At 39.9% G+C, this 20,977-nt stretch overlaps 1 protein-coding gene across 11 annotated transcripts in view; it reads left to right on the forward strand.

Annotated features, from left to right (window-relative positions):
* The window catches only part of CCDC158 (coiled-coil domain containing 158), an 86,775-nt gene that overhangs the window by 25,474 nt on the left and 40,324 nt on the right, over positions 1-20,977 (forward strand). For all 11 annotated transcript variants that reach the window (XM_034671659.1, XM_034671658.1, XM_034671666.1 and 8 more), the window contains 9 exons: positions 704-814; positions 2,131-2,245; positions 8,503-8,622; positions 10,583-10,780; positions 11,898-12,380; positions 15,263-15,452; positions 17,402-17,554; positions 17,829-17,941; positions 20,010-20,168. In XM_034671659.1, the coding sequence (XP_034527550.1) occupies positions 704-814; positions 2,131-2,245; positions 8,503-8,622; positions 10,583-10,780; positions 11,898-12,380; positions 15,263-15,452; positions 17,402-17,554; positions 17,829-17,941; positions 20,010-20,168 (1,642 nt within the window). The remainder of the gene's footprint in view (positions 1-703; positions 815-2,130; positions 2,246-8,502; positions 8,623-10,582; positions 10,781-11,897; positions 12,381-15,262; positions 15,453-17,401; positions 17,555-17,828; positions 17,942-20,009; positions 20,169-20,977) is intronic.

Below are 20,977 nucleotides of genomic sequence, written 5' to 3' on the forward strand. Positions count from 1 at the left end.
TTTTCTTCTTTGGTTTGTGGCAAGTTCATGTGAAAGGGAAAAAATTTCTGACTCTTGTTTAAAAGGTTCAGGAAGACTTTATTCAAGGCTTTTGCAATAGGGGTTCTGTGTTAGGGGAGAGGGATGAGACTCAGCTCTCCCAGTACAACCAAGAAAGTAGTGATTTACAGTCAAGGAGCGGGTGAGTGGGGCAGCGGAGACTTCAAGGTGGGGGGATTCTCACTAAACTGAGCAAGATTCTTACTAAGCCTGGGCAGGCCAGGGCAGCTGGGGGAGGGGTTGATGGGTGCCAAGGTCAAGGCCTACAAGAGGATTCAGAGGGGCCTGACCAAAGTTTGGTAAAGGAGAGAGTCTTTGTCACTCATTTGTTGGCAAAACCTGACCTGAGCTTAATGTAAAGCTTTATGATATAAGGTCTTTATGATTTAGTGTGCATATTTAAAAACCTGTTGTTGTGTTTGTAATATGTTTGGCTTATAGGAAACTTCCCTATGTGTGTCATATAATATATAGTATTTGTAACTTATTACCATTGTAAAATTTTTTTTAAAAATCTGAATTCCAAAACCTAAAATGAGCAGCATATTCAAAGTCAAAGCATAATACTAAATTTGAGAGTATTGAAAATCATTAATTTTTGGAATAACTCATAGTCAGGCAAAATCTTATGTATCAAATAACAAACACCACATTCTTTTTATAGGATTGAGCAGTTAATAAGTGAACATGAAATCGAAATAACGGGACTTACCGAGAAAGCTAGCAGTGCTCGAAGTCAAGCCAGTAGCATCCAGAGTCAACTGGAAATCATTCAGTATGTGTGCCCTCGTGGTCTGAAATTGGTATCATTTATCTTCATTTTAGAGATACTATTTTCATTAATGTTCTGTCCTAAAACCTTTTAAAATCTGCTTTAAAATTCCACAAGAAAGTAAAACTTCTCTAACATTTAAATGAATGGAAAAGATTACTTAAGGATAATATTATATGACTATATAAGAAGTATTATTGCCGTGACAATATATTTGCGCCCCTCCACCTGTACAGCTTGCAGGGGTGGGGGGTGGGGTAGGGTGACAAGGTTGGCAGCAGGACAGGGCTCCAGCGTGACTCAGGCCCACCCTAGGAGGCCAGCCAAGCCCACAGCCATTGTGATGGGTGGAAGGGGAGCAGGAGGTATTTCCTTTGAGAGTGGGAAACAGGAGAGCAACTGGAAGTTCTTTCTTCAGGCTTTTCTCCTCTTTATGCAACAGTACTTTACACAACAACTACTGCTTCCCATGCGTTTCTCTGCCGGTGACCTAAGACGATGTCACTGTGGCGCCTCTGTCCACGGTTCCGTCCCCACTTGGTGCACCGAGTATGTTGTGACTGCCTTTCTGAAGGCCCCAGTCACTAGGAGTAGCACATCCTGTCAGCCCACAAGCTCGTTGTCTTTTTGAGAGGACCGGGCATGGGCATGTTGGGCTCAGTCTTCCTGGATCCTTCCAGGCGGCACCGAGCAAGAGCAGTGTGACAGGAGGCCGGTGCCATATGCATGCCAGGGGTTGGACACATATTCCCTGTAAGGCTCTCCTCGCTGGCCAGGGGGGACAGGAGTGAAGCACGTGAGTCTGTGCTGTGTAGCTGAGGCCTGTGGGCCGCGACCCCCACCCCCCATCCCATGTTCTCCCTTAGGGAAAAAAAAGAAGTATTATCGCAAGTATTTAGGCCTGTTGGATTTGGATGTTTTAAATATTGTTCATATTACAATTGATAGGATCGATCAAAAACACATACATTATATATGTGTGTGTTTATGTATAAATAAAATGTATATGTATACATATAAATAATTTTATAATTTGAGCTTTTATGTATTGAAACTTCTTATAGGGACATTTCAATCATATACAAAAGTAGAGAGAAAATAGTACAAATGAACTCCAATATACACTATCTAGTTTCAACACTTAACAACATGGTTGAACTGAAGCTTTTAAGAAGCAGTTTTGGAAAATAAAAGACTTTTGACCTAGTCATGCCATACAAAAGAACTGGTGGCCGTATCTACATGCTGGAGTATGCTGAGATACCACACTTATTCTTAGTCTGCTGTTTGCTTTTATTCCCCTTTTAAACTCTTCTTAGAGAACAAGCACGAAACCAAAATTCAATGTATATGCGTCAACTCAGTGATCTGGAATCTACCGTTTCTCAGCTGCGTTCTGAGTTAAGAGAAGCCAAAAGGATGTATGAAGACAAGGTAAGGTTCGATTTCGCTGCTCTGCTTCCACACACTATTATACACAGATTGAATTACAAATTTTTTAATAATTTATTTGAAAATGAAGAAACTAAGTAATGTCAAATTAAAAGCAGCTTTTAAGATGGAGTAGGAGGATGCCAAATATCTGTATGTTAAAAAACTGTAAGTTTTTAAAGAGGGCACGTGATGTGATGAGCCCTGGGTGTTATACGCAACTGATGAATTACTGAACACCACACCTGAAAAAAATTATAAATAATTTTAATTCAAATTGTTTGCCCAAATTAATTCATTTGTAGAAAAAAAGTTTTGCATACTTCAAGGAAGTTTCTTAAAAAAAAAAAAGTTAAAAATAAGAGCACTTACATTTTTTTTACAGGCTTAGCTCTAACAAATACTTTGGAACCAGTCAGTCTCCCCGTACCACTCAGTACTTGAAGGGCCTACCTCCCAGGTTTTACTTCAACTCCCAGTTATTAATCACTGTGTGGCTAGCAAACCGAATTAATAAGATTAGTCTAAATAAAAGAGTAATTAGGAAGATAAAATTTCATCTTTCATCACACAATTCCTCTTTAACCCAGATACTCATATTTGATATTCGGTTGTTTTTATTCTCTCAGTTTCCATATCTAAAGAAGAGCTGTTCACTATCATTATCAACCATTTATCTAGAGCTTGTGTTTTCATTAATCGCAAGCATTTGTAAAACAGTAGAGACCCTAAAACACAAGCAGAGAGCCACCACTGAGAGGAGCTCATGTTCTTCATTCCCTTTGAGAAGGGGGGCCCACCATCCATGCCTGTTTGCCTGCGACAGTCGTTTTCACCTACTGTGCCCGTGTCCTGTTTTGTGAATACCATCTTTCATCTCCAAACTGACTCAGTTTGGAAGACAAACTCTATGAATTAGTCATCCTACCTATAAGAGAATCTCCCGTTCTAACCATTGTTTTAGCCAACTTCTCACATCTTAGCTGATTGGGAAGAAATAGAATATAAGGAAGTTGCCAGATTTCCTCTAAAAAATAGCCCAATTCTACAGGGTAACAGTACAGGAGAACAGCTTCACGTGGGAAGAAGCAGTTGAATACTGCAGCTGTACTTCTTCCAGACATTTGCCCTCCTTTGGGCAGTCCCTCAATTCGTTACCCCTGTCACCCCTGTGCTGGCCACAGGAGGGAGCTGTTCCCCCTCGGTTCTCGAGTTCAAGCACAGAACATAAAACCCTGACCTTAATTCCCTATGGCACAGCTAAAATAAGAATGGAAAATTTAGACATGGCTTTACTAAAGTCTAAACAATAAAGAGTAACGTGAAACTACATAATCTCAGTTATGAGATTTGGATCCCCTACTGCAGTGGCTTTCAAACATTTTTGATCACTACCCGCAGTAAGAAATAGCTTACCTTATGGTCTGCTACACACATAGGACTGAAGCAAGTTTCACAGAGCAGTATTCACCCCATCACATGGGGGATCCTGGCTTTTCTCTGTTCTCTTCAGATGCTGGTTTGATACTCACTAAATTGATACCATGATTCACTGGAAGGTTGCAGTTTGAATAGCACTGCCCTTCTAGACCAACGGGCTTAGCCCTTAGGTTATATCCTTGTGTCAAGGTCATTTCAACCACCGCCACTTAAGAGTAGCCTTCAGGAACTTCAGACTGTTTTAAAGGCTAAACCAAGAAGCAGAAGCCCAGAGAGAAACATTTGTTCTTTTCTGTTTCTCTGAGGCCTGCTTTTTGTGTTCTAATTTCTTCTCTCAGGCAAGCTTTTTCCCAAAGATTGACAGCAGGAATGTCCACCCCTTTCTGGGCAGATGAAAGGGGGTGGAAGGAGGCTCTGGTAGTCGGTCTAGTAGAGGTAGGCACCTTGGCGGAAGTGAGCACGGGAAGTCTGACAGCGAGAGAAAATGGGAGAACTCGTGCATTCCTGTCCAGTATAGTAATTGATAGTCATCACTATTCAACCTATTTTGAAAAGATTATTCATTGTTTATGGACAAACCCTTTGAAAAGCTATGAAGTCCTAAGCAAAACACAACTCAGTTGTGTCTTCTTACATAATTTGAAAGTGCTCTAGCTTTCCGTTGTAATGTTGCTTGCAAAAATGACCCCTCCATAAGCTAGCACCCATTGTTGGCTAATTCACATACAGTCTCTATATAGCACCATGCTGTTCAGCTCTTAAGTTTGAGCGTGGTGGGAAATTTTAACAAATACTGAATACAGTATGTCTAAAGAATACAAAAACAGCTTTTGAGTTGTTATAAATATTTATCTCTTTGGCATTGTAGAAGCATAAGCATCCCGATGAATGACTGCAGACTTTTTTATACGAATGTTTTGAGGCCATATGAATATGTTATGATACATACAGCTATGATGTTAGAATCACTATCTTATTTTGCCCTAATGTAAACAGTGGATCACCAATAATTTTGTCAGTAAAGTCAACATTTAATAAAAATAAGGGGGGCATATTGCCTTAGCTAATTTTAATCTAGATCAATGAGATTCATAACATCCTGAAAATAGGGAGTTGATCCCTAGATGATGATTAACTAGGCTCTCTTAATAGTAACTCCCTTTAGTCAGGGAACACTGAGAGATGATTATCTTGTCATGTTAATATAGAGTTGAGTGTACTTTGGCCTGAAATGTCATCCAATACATGGTGTAACTGAGCAAGAAAAATCAAGCTGGTTAATAAAAGGATTTCATTTGGGGGTCATGAAATATTCTATTGTTATGAAATGCTTTTGTTGTAATGAATATAAAATCTAAAAACCACAAATCCTTGTTTAATTTATTTCATTTTCATATACCTTGACTTTACATTGCTAAAGCCTATGAAAACTTTAAAATCTATTTTATTTTCTACTGCTTTAGTGAACATATTAGTATATACTATCCAAATAACACTAAGAAAAAAAATCAAAGAAAATAATACATAAGAGCTATGATTAAAAGTGAGATTTTTCTGAGAAGAAACTTTAAAGGGTGTGTTGATACTACACATCAACATATTTTATGAGAAACAGTATTTTCTCCTGAGGTCAGACTCCTCAAAAAAAAGTCTTTATTATTTAAAGAAAAATTGATGACATGATAGGTCTGAACAAAACTTTTCCAACTAGAAAGCATAAATTGTCCTTTAGGAGGGCAGTGTGTGTCTTCAGATTAACAAAATATTTTCATGCTGATGAAAATAGAAACTGTGTTTCAAAAAAAAATTGTAGATGTAGCTTTTGTAGTTTACGAAAGTGTTCTACCGTAATGCTTTTTTCTATTCTTCTCTTTCCATTTTAGGAGAACCTCCAGAATTCCCCTTTACGAATTTGGACCAGTAGAAGCTGTCACTAATGGCTCTGTAGATTTGGCTTTACTCTTAACTTTCGCTTTTTTGACAACAAAAATATCTCATGATCTTGATTCTAAGTTCATTTGTCCTACCTTGAAAGCATTTGTGGCTGAATTTCCTACTTAAAAAGTAAAGCTTTAGTAGCACTGGCTGGAGCTGTATCCCGTGCAGGAAGAGGGTGCAAACCTCTTTGTGCAGTTCTGCCCACGCACCCCCATGCTGAGCCATAGCACCCCTCAGTATCCGATGTCTGTGTCATCTTTTTGAGCACAGAAAACAGAATATACAATTTGGCTTGATTGGTAACGTCTCTAAAATCACTGTAAAGATTGGAGTGAGATCCAAATACTTACTTGTCCAGTGACCCAAAACAGAAAGTAGATTCATAGATGGTGAAAGGGAAAACCAGTGCTGCTATTGGAAAAGAAAAGAAAAAGAAAAAACCTTTAATATATATCTCGGATGCCAGTATTTATTCGGGACATTGCAGAAGGCTTTGTAGTGTTTTGTACAGCTGTTTGTTCAGCTCAGCTGCTACTTCAGTGGTTTTCCCTTTCACTCTCCATTTCTCTTCTTGATTGATGATGTAACAGAAATATTTCTACTCTAAAAAGTGAAAGGTAAAAGCAGAGCTATAGCAGTTGAGTCAGTACTGACAACTACAAAACCCATGTTCCTGCAGGGGTCTGGAGGAACTTCTGATGCTTGATAAACTTAGACGGAAACATAAGACTTGGCTCTTTTCTTTTTCTGTGTTCTTTTCTTCCTTTTCTTTTTTAAATTTTGGTCTCCTGAATTTTACCATCCAGTTTGATGTTATCAAAGGGTGATCCAGGATTTTTTTAAAAAATGAAAACTGCCAAAATAGCAGGTTTTAATTTAAGCTTTTCAAGCACATGGACAAATACTATGCTCAAAGAGAAACTAGTTTTATGCCGTGCTTGGACTAGAAAATGTTCGAGTCATAGGAGTAACTCTTCGTATTGAAAGTGTTCTTATTGAATTTATAGCTCAGAATCTGGTTTCTTTGACCATATTTTGTTTCTAAAGACAGGTGGTAATTATAGAATTTCAGCTTTATTAATACTGTTCTTCTCTTGTAAAATATTAGACACAGAATTGAAAGGACTCTGAAGGATTATCTAGAATATTCTTTTCAAATTATTGATTAAAAAAATTGCAACTCAGAGAGGTCATGTGAGGGAACCTGGCCCAGAACCGAAAGTGTTTGACTCTTAGCCTGATCACGTTCCCACTCTGATTACATTTGCCTACCCACAGTAAAAGTTTGTGGGCTTTCTCCTAAGTATTCCTAATGTCATTACTAAGTGTATGCTGATTTGGTCTTTCCCAATAATAATAGAGCTGAAGAGATTGTTAACAACTGATAAGATTCTTCCTTTTTCCTTAGGAAGCTTCTCGTGCCACAGAGGTTGAGTTTTGTTTGTTTTTTTTTTCTATATATGCCCCCCCCAAAGGAGAATGAGAGTGCAAGAACTTCTTTACAGGATTATTAGAATCTTTTGACTTTTCTATTGGTAGCCTAATGTTTTTTTATGTACATTTAATTCTTGTGAAATATTTGCTTATATCTAACATACAGTCAAATATAAAGTCATTTTTAAAACATATCCAATGTAAATATTAAAATGTATATTCTAATCCCTTCAGACTCTGATTCTACTCTGTAGGTAAATGTGAAACTGTTTGATGATCCGATATAAGTACTTTTTAAAAGTCATATATATGTATGTGTAGTTAAAGGTATATAAATTCTGTGTACTCATATTTAGCATTTATCAAAGAGGTAGTTGCATATGTGTGTTTATATAATGAATAAATATGTGCTGAATTAATAAATGAAGATCTTAAATGAACCTGGTCCAGAAAAAAATAGTCATCCAGGAAAAATTAGTCATCCAGAAAAAATTAGTCTTGCTTATATATTCTCTAAGAAATTTGAATCACAGTTTGTCCCACAAACCATCAATAAGTTTTATTCTTGACATAGTAAATCTGGAAGCCTGTTGAAGGAAGAGGGAATATGTAGCATTTATGTAGATATGAAGGATTTCTTATTACTGGTTGATGAAATAGTATTTTGGTGATCACACTGAGTATCAACATGTTCTCATTATTTTAATATCTCTGTATCTAAATTATGAATTTGTGTGGCTCAGCTAAATCCAAACCTGGAGTCTCCATCACCTGAGTCTTAATCTCCTTGCCTACCTTGCATCTACAGGTCAAGAGCTGTAGGAATGCTAGTACAGTGATGGGCCTTCTGGCGTATTGACATATGGACACGCATAGTCACACAGATCAAACAGCTGCCCTGTCTCTCAGAGAAAAATGCACCTATACCAGTCCTTTAGAATTGGTATTCACCCATTTTATGGTTGAAGGAAATGAGGATTGAAACACATAATATGTATATAAGCATTTTAAATTAACATATTTAATTTAAATTAATATATTTATATACATATATGTAAGTTCATTCATCCTTCCCAAATTGACTAATAGCGACAATAATGAAAAACTTGTTATTACCATTCATTCTTTTATATTCGATGCCTTTTGTAATTGAAACACTGATAGTCTTAAATACTGAATGACAGAACATACATTCATAGAAGATAAATCTTGAATAGTGTAAAAAAGATTACAGACAATGCCTCTATCTAAGAGTATCAAATATTTCATTTTGGCTAATTTCCCTGGCTAAGTCAAATTCTACATAGATCTTAAGTTTAGAAAACTTTGCAAAACATAATAAGCTTTTTTATTTTTGCCCCCCAAATAATAACATTTGTTTCCCAAAGACTGCATTTATTTTATATTCCCCACTAACATAGTCAGATTGATTTGTGCTTTCCTTTTAGATAGAAGAGCTTGAAAAGCAGTTAGTCCTTGCCAACTCAGAGCTAACTGAGGCACGGACGGAACGTGACCAGTTCAGTCAGGAATCTGGAAATTTGGATGATCAGCTTCAAAAGCTGTTGGTAAGACTACACTCTAAATACTAATTCTGGGACGTTTCTCACCAAAATATTTCACAAAACTGGTTTTATTTATAAAATTACAAATTTTGCATAATATTTGTGCATACATACACAATTGACTGTCTTGATGTTATTCAAGTTTTGCATATAAATAATATTCTAAACTTTACCTATTTTTTTTCTTTAAGCAGTTACAGCTTATAAGTTAGGTGAAGCTAGCCTTCAAACGGCCCATCTTTCAATTAGATAAATGTATTCGGTTAAATTGAGGTAGTATTGAGTATTTATTTTAAAGCCAAATAACATTCAAAACACAGTTTGAAAGGAAGTTTAGGTTAAATTTTTTTTTTAAAAGAAATAAGATTCCAATAATAGTGAAGCTGACTGTGCCCTGTTAGAGGTACTAGAGGCTGAGAATTAGGAAAAAAATGTTCAGCACTCCTTTGCGTGATATTAGCAGGACAGTAGAATAAATTTCTCTCTCACTCCCAGACGCTCTGTAGGCTGTAGCGCTCTCTGCCAGTGGAGCCATCCTTCATAGGCTGACACGGGGTTTGGCGGGCCAGCGCTAAAGGTAGAGCTGTCTTGTATGTGACAAGCTCCGAACCTTGGGATAATCCTTCACTTCTTTCCCCCCCCACTGCGTGTTTCCGTAGGTCCTCGGATCTAATTTGAAAATCTTGCAGATTGTCTGAAAGCCCTCCTCTCCTTTTCATCCTTACCCCCATCACCCCTTTGTCCAAGCCCCTCATTAGACCTGGAGCAGGGCAGTGTCTCCTTAACTAGGGTTCCTACCTCCAGTCTTTCCTCTCTTCAGTCCGGCCCATAAAGTGCTGCCATGCTCATTTTTCTAAAATATCACTCTGATTATGTCACTCTGATTCAAAAATTACATTCCCCATAAAAATCATACTCCCTACCTTTCAAGACTGTTCATGATCCAGCCCCAGTTTACCATTCCAGTCTTTTCTCTCTACGTATGCCCAGTGCTCCAACCAAACCACTCAAATCCCTTTCCAGTCCCTTCTTCCTGATCTCTGCACCTCCCAGCTGTTGGCGAGGTCCAACTCAAATGCCTTCTTGAAGTATTTGGATCTCCTCACTGATTTCTCTCTGCTGTTGCTTAGCTCTGTCACTTTAATGAAAAACCACTTCCAGTTCTTTGTGTTTGTGTCTTACCTTCCCCTTTGGATAAGTCCTTTGAAGATCTGTGTGTCTTTGTTTCTCTTACTCTTTTAGTTTTTGCTAACAGTAAACACTATGTATTTTTTTAGCTACTGAAGAGGGAGATAATTCTGTTCACAGCCAACTGCTACTCCACTCCCAGTACCAAATGCTATTCTGTCATTTCTGAAGCACTTAACCACATTACTATTGCTATCCTTTCCGGCTTTTGAGCGTTTCTTTCTTTCTTTTTTTTTTTTTTAAGATTTTATTTATTTTTTTTGACAGAGATAGAGACAGCCAGCGAGAAAGGGAACACAAGCAGGGGGAGTGGGAGAGGAAGAAGCAGGCTCACAGCAGAGGAACCTGATGTGGGGCTCAATCCCATAACGCCAGGATCACGCCCTGAGCCGAAGGCAGATGCTTAACCGCTGTGCCACCCAGGCGCCCCTGAGCCTTTCTTTATTACAGAAGCACACCTGATGCGAGGCATCTTGCCTTTGCTAGAAAATCCAAAATTTAAAAACAGGATGACTTGAAAAATCTATCATGTTTTTCTTTTCATTTATATTGTTTGGGGTCTAGTCCATTGAGATTTACTTATAATGCAAGAAATTATAAGCAAAATGTTCGCTTATTTATCTAGTAAATAGTTGCTCTTAACCCATTAAAAAATAAGATTCTAAAGTCAGAGACTTCTCAACTCACATAAAACCTCCAAAAATGATATAAGGAAAATAAGAGTTTTACTTTAGATATTTAATACAAATTGGGGAACATACCTCACTTCTTGTAGGCTGATCTACATAAAAGAGAGAAGGAGCTGAGTCTGGAGAAGGAGCAGAACAAGCGTCTGTGGGACCGGGACACGGGCAACAGCATCACCATCGACCACCTGCGGCGGGAGCTTGATGACAGGAACATGGAAGTGCAGCGCCTGGAAGCCCTCCTCAAGGCCATGAAGAGCGAGTGTCAGGGCCAGATGGAACGGCAGGTAGGCAGGACGGGGACAGCTCCCCCCAACAGTCTCTTCGGAGGGAAAAAATATGTTTTATGTGTTACTGGTAGAACTTTTTTTAAAAAAACATGTATGGGCCTAAAAAATAGCCCTAAAATAGAGCTAGGGATTCTTTGAGCAAGTTATAAAAACCTGTTATTTATTTCTATATTTCTGACCACTGATTAAATAAGCTTCATCTCATTTTTGTTCATTGTTGAGTAATGAAATTGCCATCCAATTGCCATTTGATCTTCACCTAGAAACTGGTAACCTAATAATTACTAATTTCAGAAAAGCATCAAGCCATAGAGAGATCTGAGGAACAGCAGGGTCGAAGGTTTCCAACAGAGGTTTTTTTGGTTTTGGTTTTCCCCCAAACTGATTGAGACTGATACATACACAAGATGGATGCAGTCCATTTCCGTGCACCAGTGGCAAAATGTGGAATGCTTTATTAACAGCCCCGAACCTTTAGTACTGAGAGGACATGGTTCCAATGCCAGGTATTGCCACAGAGACATAAAAAGCATCCCACAAAAGAGTAAGCTTCCCAAAATATGAAAGCAAACCAAAGGGACTAGTCTTGGCTTAGAATCCAGGCAAACCATTTTCCTACTCTTTGGTCCAACCTGGGCAAGAAGAAAGGTGAGAGGAGCAACTGGGAGTTAGATTCTTACTCTTTTCTGGACAAGGACTGGAGAATGTGAGTGTGTGTTGGATAAAAGCCATTATTCACTTTTCTCTCAGAGGTAGAATGAAGGGGCAAGTTGGAGGGAAATAGGAAGAGCAGTTTCTTCAGTCCTGTCACACTGCCCCATTTGCATTTAAATTGGTACAGAAAACACCCTCAGAGGAAACTTCCCAAGCTCCCACACTAGAAAGCCATTCTAGAGGAACATCATTATTTAATTAACGTCTCTCCACCTTGGGCTAATTAATCTAAGTTGGTCTGTCGTCTGTACAGAGTTCTGACAGCAAAACGATTTGAGTGAGCCTAAGTAGACAGTATCAGATTCATGATTTCATGTTTGTGAGCTAACTTGTTAAACTCTTGAGGTTGCCTCTACCTATCAGCCCAAATCCATGAAGGTTTCTTTTCTTCAACACTCAGATGGCAGCAATTCAGGGAAAGAATGAAAGTCTAGAAAAAGTGTCCTCCTTGACTGCTCAGCTTGAATCCACCAAAGAGATGCTCCGCAAAGTGGTGGAAGAGTTGACCGCCAAGAAAATGACTCTGGAGAGCTCAGAGAGGACCGTATCGGACCTGACCGCTTCCCTCCAGGAGAAGGAGAGAGCCATTGAAGCTACCAATTCAGAGATCACGAAGCTGCGCTCCCGGGTGGACTTGAAATTGCAGGAGCTGCAGCACTTGAAAACAGAGGGCGATCACCTTAGAAACGTGCAGACGGAGTGTGAGGCCCTCAGGCTACAGATGGCAGAGAAGGACAAGGTGATCGAGATTTTGCGACAGCAGATCGAGAACATGACACAGCTGGTCGGCCAGCACGGACGAACTGCTGGTGCCATGCAGGTAGAAAAGGCTCAGCTGGAGAAGGAGATCAACGATAGGAGACTGGAGCTACAGGAATTCAAGGTCTGTGGAGGGTTTTGGTGATTTAGCTTCGGAAATATCTCTCCCCTTATAAGGAAGTTGACTTAAGTCACTGAAGAGGGGCTCTGTGAAGAGAGTCTGTGGACCTTCTGAGATTGTTTGAAAATATTTGTGCATCTGTGTGTTTTGGTGAGAAAGGATCTATACTTTTATTAGATTCCAAAAGGAATGGGTGGCCCCAAGATGGTTCAGGACTACTGATACGAAAGAGAAAAAAAAATCAGAAAATCCAGTTTCCTTATGAAACCATTTCTTATCCCACAGGTTGAAGTATTTTCTCCCTCTCCAGCCAGACCTATCATTGAACCTCATCTCTCACCACTCAGTGACTAAAACACTGCATTGTTTGCTAAATCTTGGCTTCCATATTTGTGAAACAAAAGAACAGTTAACATAGTTTGTCATGTTAGTTTCAGGTGTACAAGATAGTGATTCAGCACTTCCATACAACACCAGCTTGAACTTGGACACATAGCATAGAGAAGACGCCCATCTTCAAACAGGTGTTGGCAAGGATGTGGAGAAAAAGGAACACTCAGGGCGCCGGGTGGCTCAATCAGTTAAGCATCCAACTGTAGATTTTGGCTCAGGTCTTGATTGCAGGGTCGTGAGTTCAGGCCCTGCATCAGGCTCTATGATGGGCGTGGAGCCTACTTTTAAAAAATTTTTTTTAAAAAGGAATACTCATACGCTGTTGGTGGAAACACCACCACTGCAAGAGCACTCCTAGCTTCACCCAACCATGGTTTTTTCTTCACGCAGGAGCCAGAATTGTATTTTAAACTTAAAATTATATTTTATCACTCCCATGTTCAGAACTCTCCAATGGCTTCTTAATTTACTCAGGATGAACTTTCACATCCTTACATTGCCTCTGAGGCCAGTCTTGCCCATGGCTCCCTCTCTGACTTCATCTCTGACTACTTCCTCCCCATGCTCAGTCCACTTCACTGTGGAGCAGGAGAAATCCTCCTCCCTCTGTCTTTCTAAATTCTCTGTAACCAAGACAGATCAATAAGAGAAGAGCAAAGAAATGTATTAATAAGTATATCTCATAAGGGGGTGCCTGGGTGGCTTAGTTGGTTAAGCATCAGCCTTCAGCTCAGGTTTTGATCCCGGAGTCCCAGGATTGAGCCCTCTCATCTGGCTCCCTGCTCAGTGGGAGTCTGCTTCTCCCTCTGCCCCTCCCCCTGCTCGTGCCTCTTTCTCTCTCTTTCTCTCAAATAAATAAAATCTTAAAATAAATAAATAAATCTCATATAAACAAGGGAGAAACCCAGGGAAATGAGTAACTCAGAGAGGTGGCTTAGAATTCAGGCTTAAATACCATCTTTAGCTGAAAGAAGGATGTGGGAGGGGCAAGTCATGGGAATGTGACCAGGAAAACTATGAATAAAGGAATGAGGTTTGTTTTGTAGATTTAAGCCATGCTTTCCCTATTGATAAGATTCCCTTGTAATTTAGAGTCATCCTTCCTTTCCTGGTCAGAGAGAGAGACCTCCTTATAAATGGAGACTTCCTTTATAAATATAAGTATCCTTCTGTTTCCAGACCTTCTCCTGTGCCTGCTATTTCTCGAAATAATCAGCTCAAACTATTCCTTATGCCAAAGAGGCATGTTTGGGGTAGCATATTCTGGTTTCCACCAGCCATTCTGATGGCCTTGCTGCTCCTTGAACACTTACCTCTGCCTAGAGCTGTCCCGGAGCCTGTCACATGGCTTGCTCCTTTACCTCCCTCTTTGAGGGTTAGGGTCCCCAGGACCACCCCCAGTTTCAGCCATTTGCTAGGATGAATCACAGGACTCAGCATATAGTTGTGCTCATGGGTGCAATTTATTACAGTGAAATGATGTAAAGCAAAATCACCAAAGAGAAAAGGTACACGGAGAAAGCTAGGCACAGGCTTCCAGAACTCCTCTCCTGCAGAGTCATGCAGGATGTACTTAACTCCCCCAGCAACAATTTGTGACAGCATGTGTCACATGTTGCTGGTGAGGGAGGCTCATTGGAGACTCAGTCCCCAGGGTTTTTTACTGGGGACTGGTCACACAGACACCATTGCCTGGCAACTAGTCCTGTCTTCCAGAAGGAAGGCAGGTGCTCCACATAAATCATTTTGCTTGCAGAACTGGTTTAGGCACTGTGAGCTACTCTTATCTGTTGGAGTGGTGGGAACCCTCCCAAATCCAAGTTCCCAGACACCAGCCAAGGGCCAACCTTGTTGCAGGGTTTAATAAGAATAGCAGTTGGGCTCTTTTCTACGTCGGAACGTATCTCTTACATGCAGAGCCCCTCCCCTGCATTCATCCTCCACCTCCCACCTCCTTTTATTCTTTGTTTTGGTCAGTTATTACTACCTATTAAATATTTGTTTTCTGTCTCCTCTCACTGGAATGGAAGCACCCTGGGGACAGTGATGTTGCTTCCTGCTATTCATGACTGGGACAGGGTAAGGTTAGTAAGGCACCTAGGACTGAGCTCAGGGAGGCCTCACCTGGGGCCTCACTTGCATCACCCCAGTCCTGCCCTGCTGCTCTGTCCCAACATGTAAAATAGTGCCTGGCACAGAGCGGGTGCTCAGTACAGAGTAGGTGCTCTTTGGAGTGAAAAAGTAGGAATAGGAATAATGAAGAGTTACTGCAAAGGATACTGGAAATTGACATCTAAGGTTAAAAGAAAGGTAAAGTATTCCTTTTGCTTTCCCATTTATTATTGAGGTTTTATAATAAGATAGAAATTTAATATTCTAGGAAAGAGTGAAAAGATATTAAATATAGAGAAGATACTAATACAATGTCCACTCTAAGTACATGTACATTTTTTTCTTCTTACTCTGTCCTTTGTATTTATCCTTATATTTAGATTTTAAAAGATAAGAAAGATGCAAAGATACGGGAGCTTGAGGCCCGAGTGAGTGACCTGGAGCTGGAGAAGGTGAAGCTGGTGAATGCAGGCTCTGAGCGGCTCCGTGCAGTGAAGGACATCAAACAGGAGAGAGATCAGTTATTAAATGAGGTGAAAACTAGTAGGAGTGAGTTAAACAGTCTTACAGGTATGTTACTTCAGTTCAAATTCTGCTGACAACTCGGAGCGCTGCCAGCGAGGTCCAGCTTGGATGCTAGGACTATTGCAAAAAATGGCCGCTCATCCCACATCATACACGGGGAGAATAATGCTGCCCCAAAATCCTGCTTCTGCTTACAGAGCTCCCGTATCTTGCACTCAATAACTGTTGATTTTAGTCAGCCGTCAGAGTCCATGAAATTCTTTACTGAGTTTTTTTCCCAAGATTTATTAATTTATTTGAGAGCGAGCGAGCCAGTGTGTGTGAGTGGGGGGAGGGGCAGAGGGAGAGAAGCAGAACCCACCAGGTGACTCAATCTCAGAACCCCGAGATCATGACCTGAGCTGAAACCAAGAGTCAGATGCTTAACTGACAGAACCACCCAGGCGCCCCTCTTTACTGAGTTTTCAAGAAAAGGGTGAGGGAAGTGGAAACCTTGAGTCCTTTAAGTCGAATAGCTTGATTAAAGGTTTCATAATGAAGCAACATAGACAGACTTGTGTAGATTTCTTGAAAAATCAATCAAGATCTTAAATTTTAAAAAAACATTTCTAGTTCATGGCTAGTGTGGTACAAGTATCATTTACTACACACACACACACACACACGCACACACACACACACACACACAGAGTCAAGGATTCCTGAGCATTTACTAGGCCAGATACTGAGATAGGCCCTAGAAACACAGCAGTGAGGTTCCCAGCTAGCTGGGAGCCAGACCTCTATAGAATGGGTCGCAGGACAGTCGGTGAGGCACCGCGTGCTGGGTGCAGATGGAGGAGAGTGTAGAGAATCAGTGTCCTATAGCAGTCACACCTCCTCTGCTAAATTTGAAGGAAGAAAAGGAATTTGGCAGGTAAAAAAAGAGGTGGAAGGGACCCAGGCAGAGAGAACAGTATAGGCAAAAGCACAAGGCATGAAATAACAATGTGACCCCAGAAGTATTTGAGTAAAAGTGCAAAGGAACAAGGGCTGAGAAATGAGGCAGAGTAGATAGGCAGAGCCAGACAATGAGGAGCCAGCAAAAGATATTAAGTAGGAGATTATTGTCATCAGATTTACATTTTGAAAGGACAGTGTCTGGGCAAGTAAATAGTGAAAGGCAAGACTATAGGGCCAGAGTCCAGCCAGGTAAAGAGGATTTTGCTGTGGCCCCAGGAAGCTATGAAAACTTGAACCAAGGCAGAGGCAGTGAGAATGAGAGAAATAATTAAGAGTATTTTGACTACTGAACAACAGTACTTTGTGATTAGAGGAGTTGTGTGTGGCCTTAAGGTTTTAGGTCCGTGGTATTGGGAGAACGGCGGTCACCAACACCTGAGAGAAGGAAACCATTGGGAGGGGCAGGCTTGAGGGCCAGAGGGTGAGATATAGCCAGTGTGAGACAGTTGGTGTGCGTGGTGCTGGGACACCCACGTGGAAATGTCTGGGTAGACAGATCTCAGCAAAGAGGTCTTGGCTGTGTTTGTTCCTTTTATGTATAAATCTATCATAATATAAAAATAAAAGAAGTTGACCAGGTGTGTGGGTGTGTGTTCTTGTATAGAATGATGAATACATGCCAAGTATTTTAATAATTACTAGAGATAAAAAGACAGAACACATGGCAACCTCAGGTTACTTATCGCATGATGGAGGTTCACCTACATGCAGATGGTGGTGAAATCTGTTGTGGTGGATATGACCATCCAAGAGAGATGCAGTGGATGTGCGCCCATTGCCCTGGCTGGGAGAAAGCAGTGACTAGTGGGGGGTACAGGGGGAGGAGCCACTCGGGAAATGTGACTGGACATTGAATTTCTATAACAGCTGATGATGTAGCTAAGTGAACTCTCTTGCAGCTCTAAAATTCTGTAATCATTAATCACAAATAAAATACACTTCATGCAGTGGAATAGACAAAAGTAACCATCTCTTCTTATGACATGGTACAGAGGACTATGAAGTCTTAAAAAGGAACTTTCGAAACAAAACTGAAGAAATGGAAGCTACTACAAATAAACTGAAAATGCAATTAAAGTCAGCACAGTCTGAACTTGAACAAACGAGAAATACACTGAAGTCAATGGAAGGATCCGATGGTCATGGTATGCTTCCCTGGGTTTTATTCTTCTGTGTTCCATTCCGTTGGTCTAGATGTATTAAGATACAAACTTGGGTACATCGCCTGCCACCTCTTCCAGGTGCCACACGTTGGGAGAGACACACGGTGATAGGCACCAATGACGGGTGTTAGATGGCAGTCATTCTACTCAGGGTTTTTTAGGGAAAATGCCATGTGCTTAATTTAATCCCTCAAGTATCTGAATCTTTTCCTGTGGCTGTTTCACTAAGGCAGATTACTTCCTTTTTCCCCCCCAGCTATGAAAGTGGCAATGGGGATGCAAAAGCAAATCACAGCTAAAAGAGGTCAAATAGATGCCCTTCAGAGCAAGATACAATTTTTGGAAGAGGCAATGACAAATGCAAATAAGGTGAGTCCCTGTCCTCAGAGTGTAGGAAGCCAATCTGTTCACTCTTTAATATGCTCAGGCAGGAGAAGCCACAGCAGAGTCACAAAGTACAACGGAGACGTGAGGTTATTTCTGACCAAGGGAATGAGGGAAAAGCTTCTGAAGGAATGGTTGAGGAGGGTCTTGAAAGAGCTAGTGTTTTAAGTGCAGAAAATGGGCAAAAGGACATTCTTGGTAGAGACAGTGATTTTATGTGATGTGTGTTCTTAAATAATGTGACATGTATGTTCTTAAAATCACTGTGCTCGCCATACTGTGCAGTACAAGCCCTGAGGGTGCTGAGAGCAGTGGGATTAGGAGCATCTCACTCACAGATTTCATCAGCGTCTCACTATCAGATTTCATCAGTAAGCTCATTCTTATCACTGGACCGAATGAAAGATAGGAACCGAATGAAAATGGTAGCCCAGTTTGACAAATGTTACATGTTAAATGGTGAAGAAATACACAAGTACCACAGTTAATATGGCCCTTTAGCTTGAAAAAAGACCTGAAGTTTGCTTGTGGAAGTGTGCACCAGAAGGTTGTGGCCTGTCAGGTAATATGAGGGGGTAGAAGGGAGATTTTCTACAAACCGGATGTGCGTGGATGTGACTCCTAACACAAGGTAAACTGAGGCAGTGGTAGATGGGTGTTTGAGGAGTGTGCATGTATGCTTTTTGTGTATTCCTACGCAGCTCTGTTTGGCTGGGTGCAGTTTTGTGTTGACTTAGTATTTCTCATAAATGAAACTGCATAGTAAGTGTGAAATCGGTGTTGTGCTCAGATGTCCCTGATACATCAGTCACTTTGGAACAAATCAACATTTTCAAAAGAAGTTACATCAGACTGACTGTAACGAAAGTGAGGTAGTAAAGAGCATGCATAGAAGACAGGTGCATCTCAAGTCATTGCTTTCCCCATACCCAGAAGGAGCTGCTGACATCCTTCTTCAGAGTGTGGCTAACAGTCCCGAATATGTGCAAATGCACGTGTTTGTGCAGACCCCTCATGATATGGACTTAGTTATTGCCTCATTTGGGTTCTTTCCTATTTTTTTCTTCCCTCCTTTTCTCTTATCCTAAATTTGTTTTTTGTTTTTTTCTTTTTCTTCTTCCATTATTTCCCCATTTGGGACCTAAAGCAGTCCTTATCTTCATCTGCCCTGGGGAATCTTAGGGCATAAGAGGTCACTGCCTGCTGTCATCACAGGTGCCTGCCCCTACCCAGAGGCAGGGATTCATCAAAACCCACTGACATTTCCCTTCAAACAGAAAGGAGACAACTTGTCAAATTAATCTTTCTTTCTGAAGCCTTTTCTGTCTAATCAGAAAAAACAATTATTTCCATCCAAAAGGTTTATTACAGTAGCAATACTGTCTACCTTGTTTACATTAAATATTTTCTCAAAGAAACATATATTTAAAGAAATACAGACTCAGTAAGTTGAGATAACTTGACTACTATGCATTTCTTTTTGTCTCCCTATTCCATGCTATTTTTTAAAGGAATGTGAATGAATTTCAATGAAATTTTGTTGAATACCAAAGACTCTCCAGAAGTATATCAATAAGCTCATTCTTATCACTGAACCTCAAGGGCAGGAACTGTGTGTCCCATCTTTTTAGGGTCTGCAGTAGCATTTGTGAAATGAATATTCAACCTTGAAACAAAATAGAAACCCACAAAGCTCTCAAATAAAGGCATCTTCTTTAAATCTCTTTTGTCATTTTAAACAAATTTCAATAAAATTCAATGTATAATTACTCAATCTCATAATGCCATCTCTTTTTATGCAACATAGTTATTACATGTTTTGTAGGTTTTAACAAGGACTTAATAGGCCTAGAAAGAAGTAATAATATCAGTAGTGATTAAAAGAGTACGTGATAACAATTCTAATAGCTCCCAACTCCAACTCAGAAGCAATTAAATGGCATATGAATTAAACTGTAGTTCAGGTCTTTATATGTAAAGTTTCATATTTCCATCATGTCTGAGCATCTATGTCAGCATATTATTTCTGATATTTTTTCCTCTGTAATTATAGGAAAAACATTTTCTAAAAGAAGAGAAGAATAAATTAAGCCAGGAACTGAGTACCGTTGCAACAGAAAAAAACAAGATGGCTGGGGAACTGGAGGTCCTGAGATCCCAGGAACACCGTTTGAAAGAAAAGGTTGCTAATATGGAAGTTGCTCTTGATAAGGTAGTTATTAACTAAACGTGTAAAGTAATTATCAACTAAATAGCTATTAACTAGAATTGTTCTGAATAAAAGCTCCATGTTGTTAGGAACCAAATCACTATTATATCACAATCACCTAGCACAAGGAAAAACCATATCCTATGGAGAAAGCTCTTGTAAGCTTTTAAACATAGTTATAACGCATACATTTTACAAAATTTTCTTTTTCAGGCTAACAGTCACAGTGGCAGTAAGGTATAAGACGTAAGATGCTCCTGATGTCCTCAGTGGACTGAATAAATAAAAATGTCTCCAATGTAACTTACTGCCACAGAATGATTTGAACACTAGTTAGAGTACAGTCTGTTCATGATATCCATAGAATGATAGCATAATGCTACTGTCTGACATTTGTTAGGGTCCAGAAAATGCAGGCAGAAAACACAGCATAAAGAATGAGAAGCATTAATGATACTGTGTTTGTAATTGCCGTTTATCATAGAGGAATAAATCTTGCTTGTCACCTGAGAACTCTGGAAGGCTAAAAATGTACTCAGACTAGTCCTTGATTCTTAAGAAATCGGAGCGTGGTTCGGTAAAATGACCTGTGATCCCTCCTATATCAACTTTGATTTTAAAACATGATATATTGACTCAGTGAATTTCAGTTGTTATTTCTCTGTACATTTTTTTATATTGCTAAAGCTATTTCTCATTTCCCCCTTAGCTTCTTCATTCTCTTGAATGCCCTTCACGTACTAAAGGCTTTGTAGATTCTGGGGACACAGAGAATAAAGCCATGGCCTCCAATTACTCTAAGTTTACTGAAT

This window comes from Ailuropoda melanoleuca, chromosome 11, assembly GCF_002007445.2.
Source record: "Ailuropoda melanoleuca isolate Jingjing chromosome 11, ASM200744v2, whole genome shotgun sequence".
Classification (NCBI taxonomy): Eukaryota; Metazoa; Chordata; class Mammalia; order Carnivora; family Ursidae; genus Ailuropoda; species Ailuropoda melanoleuca.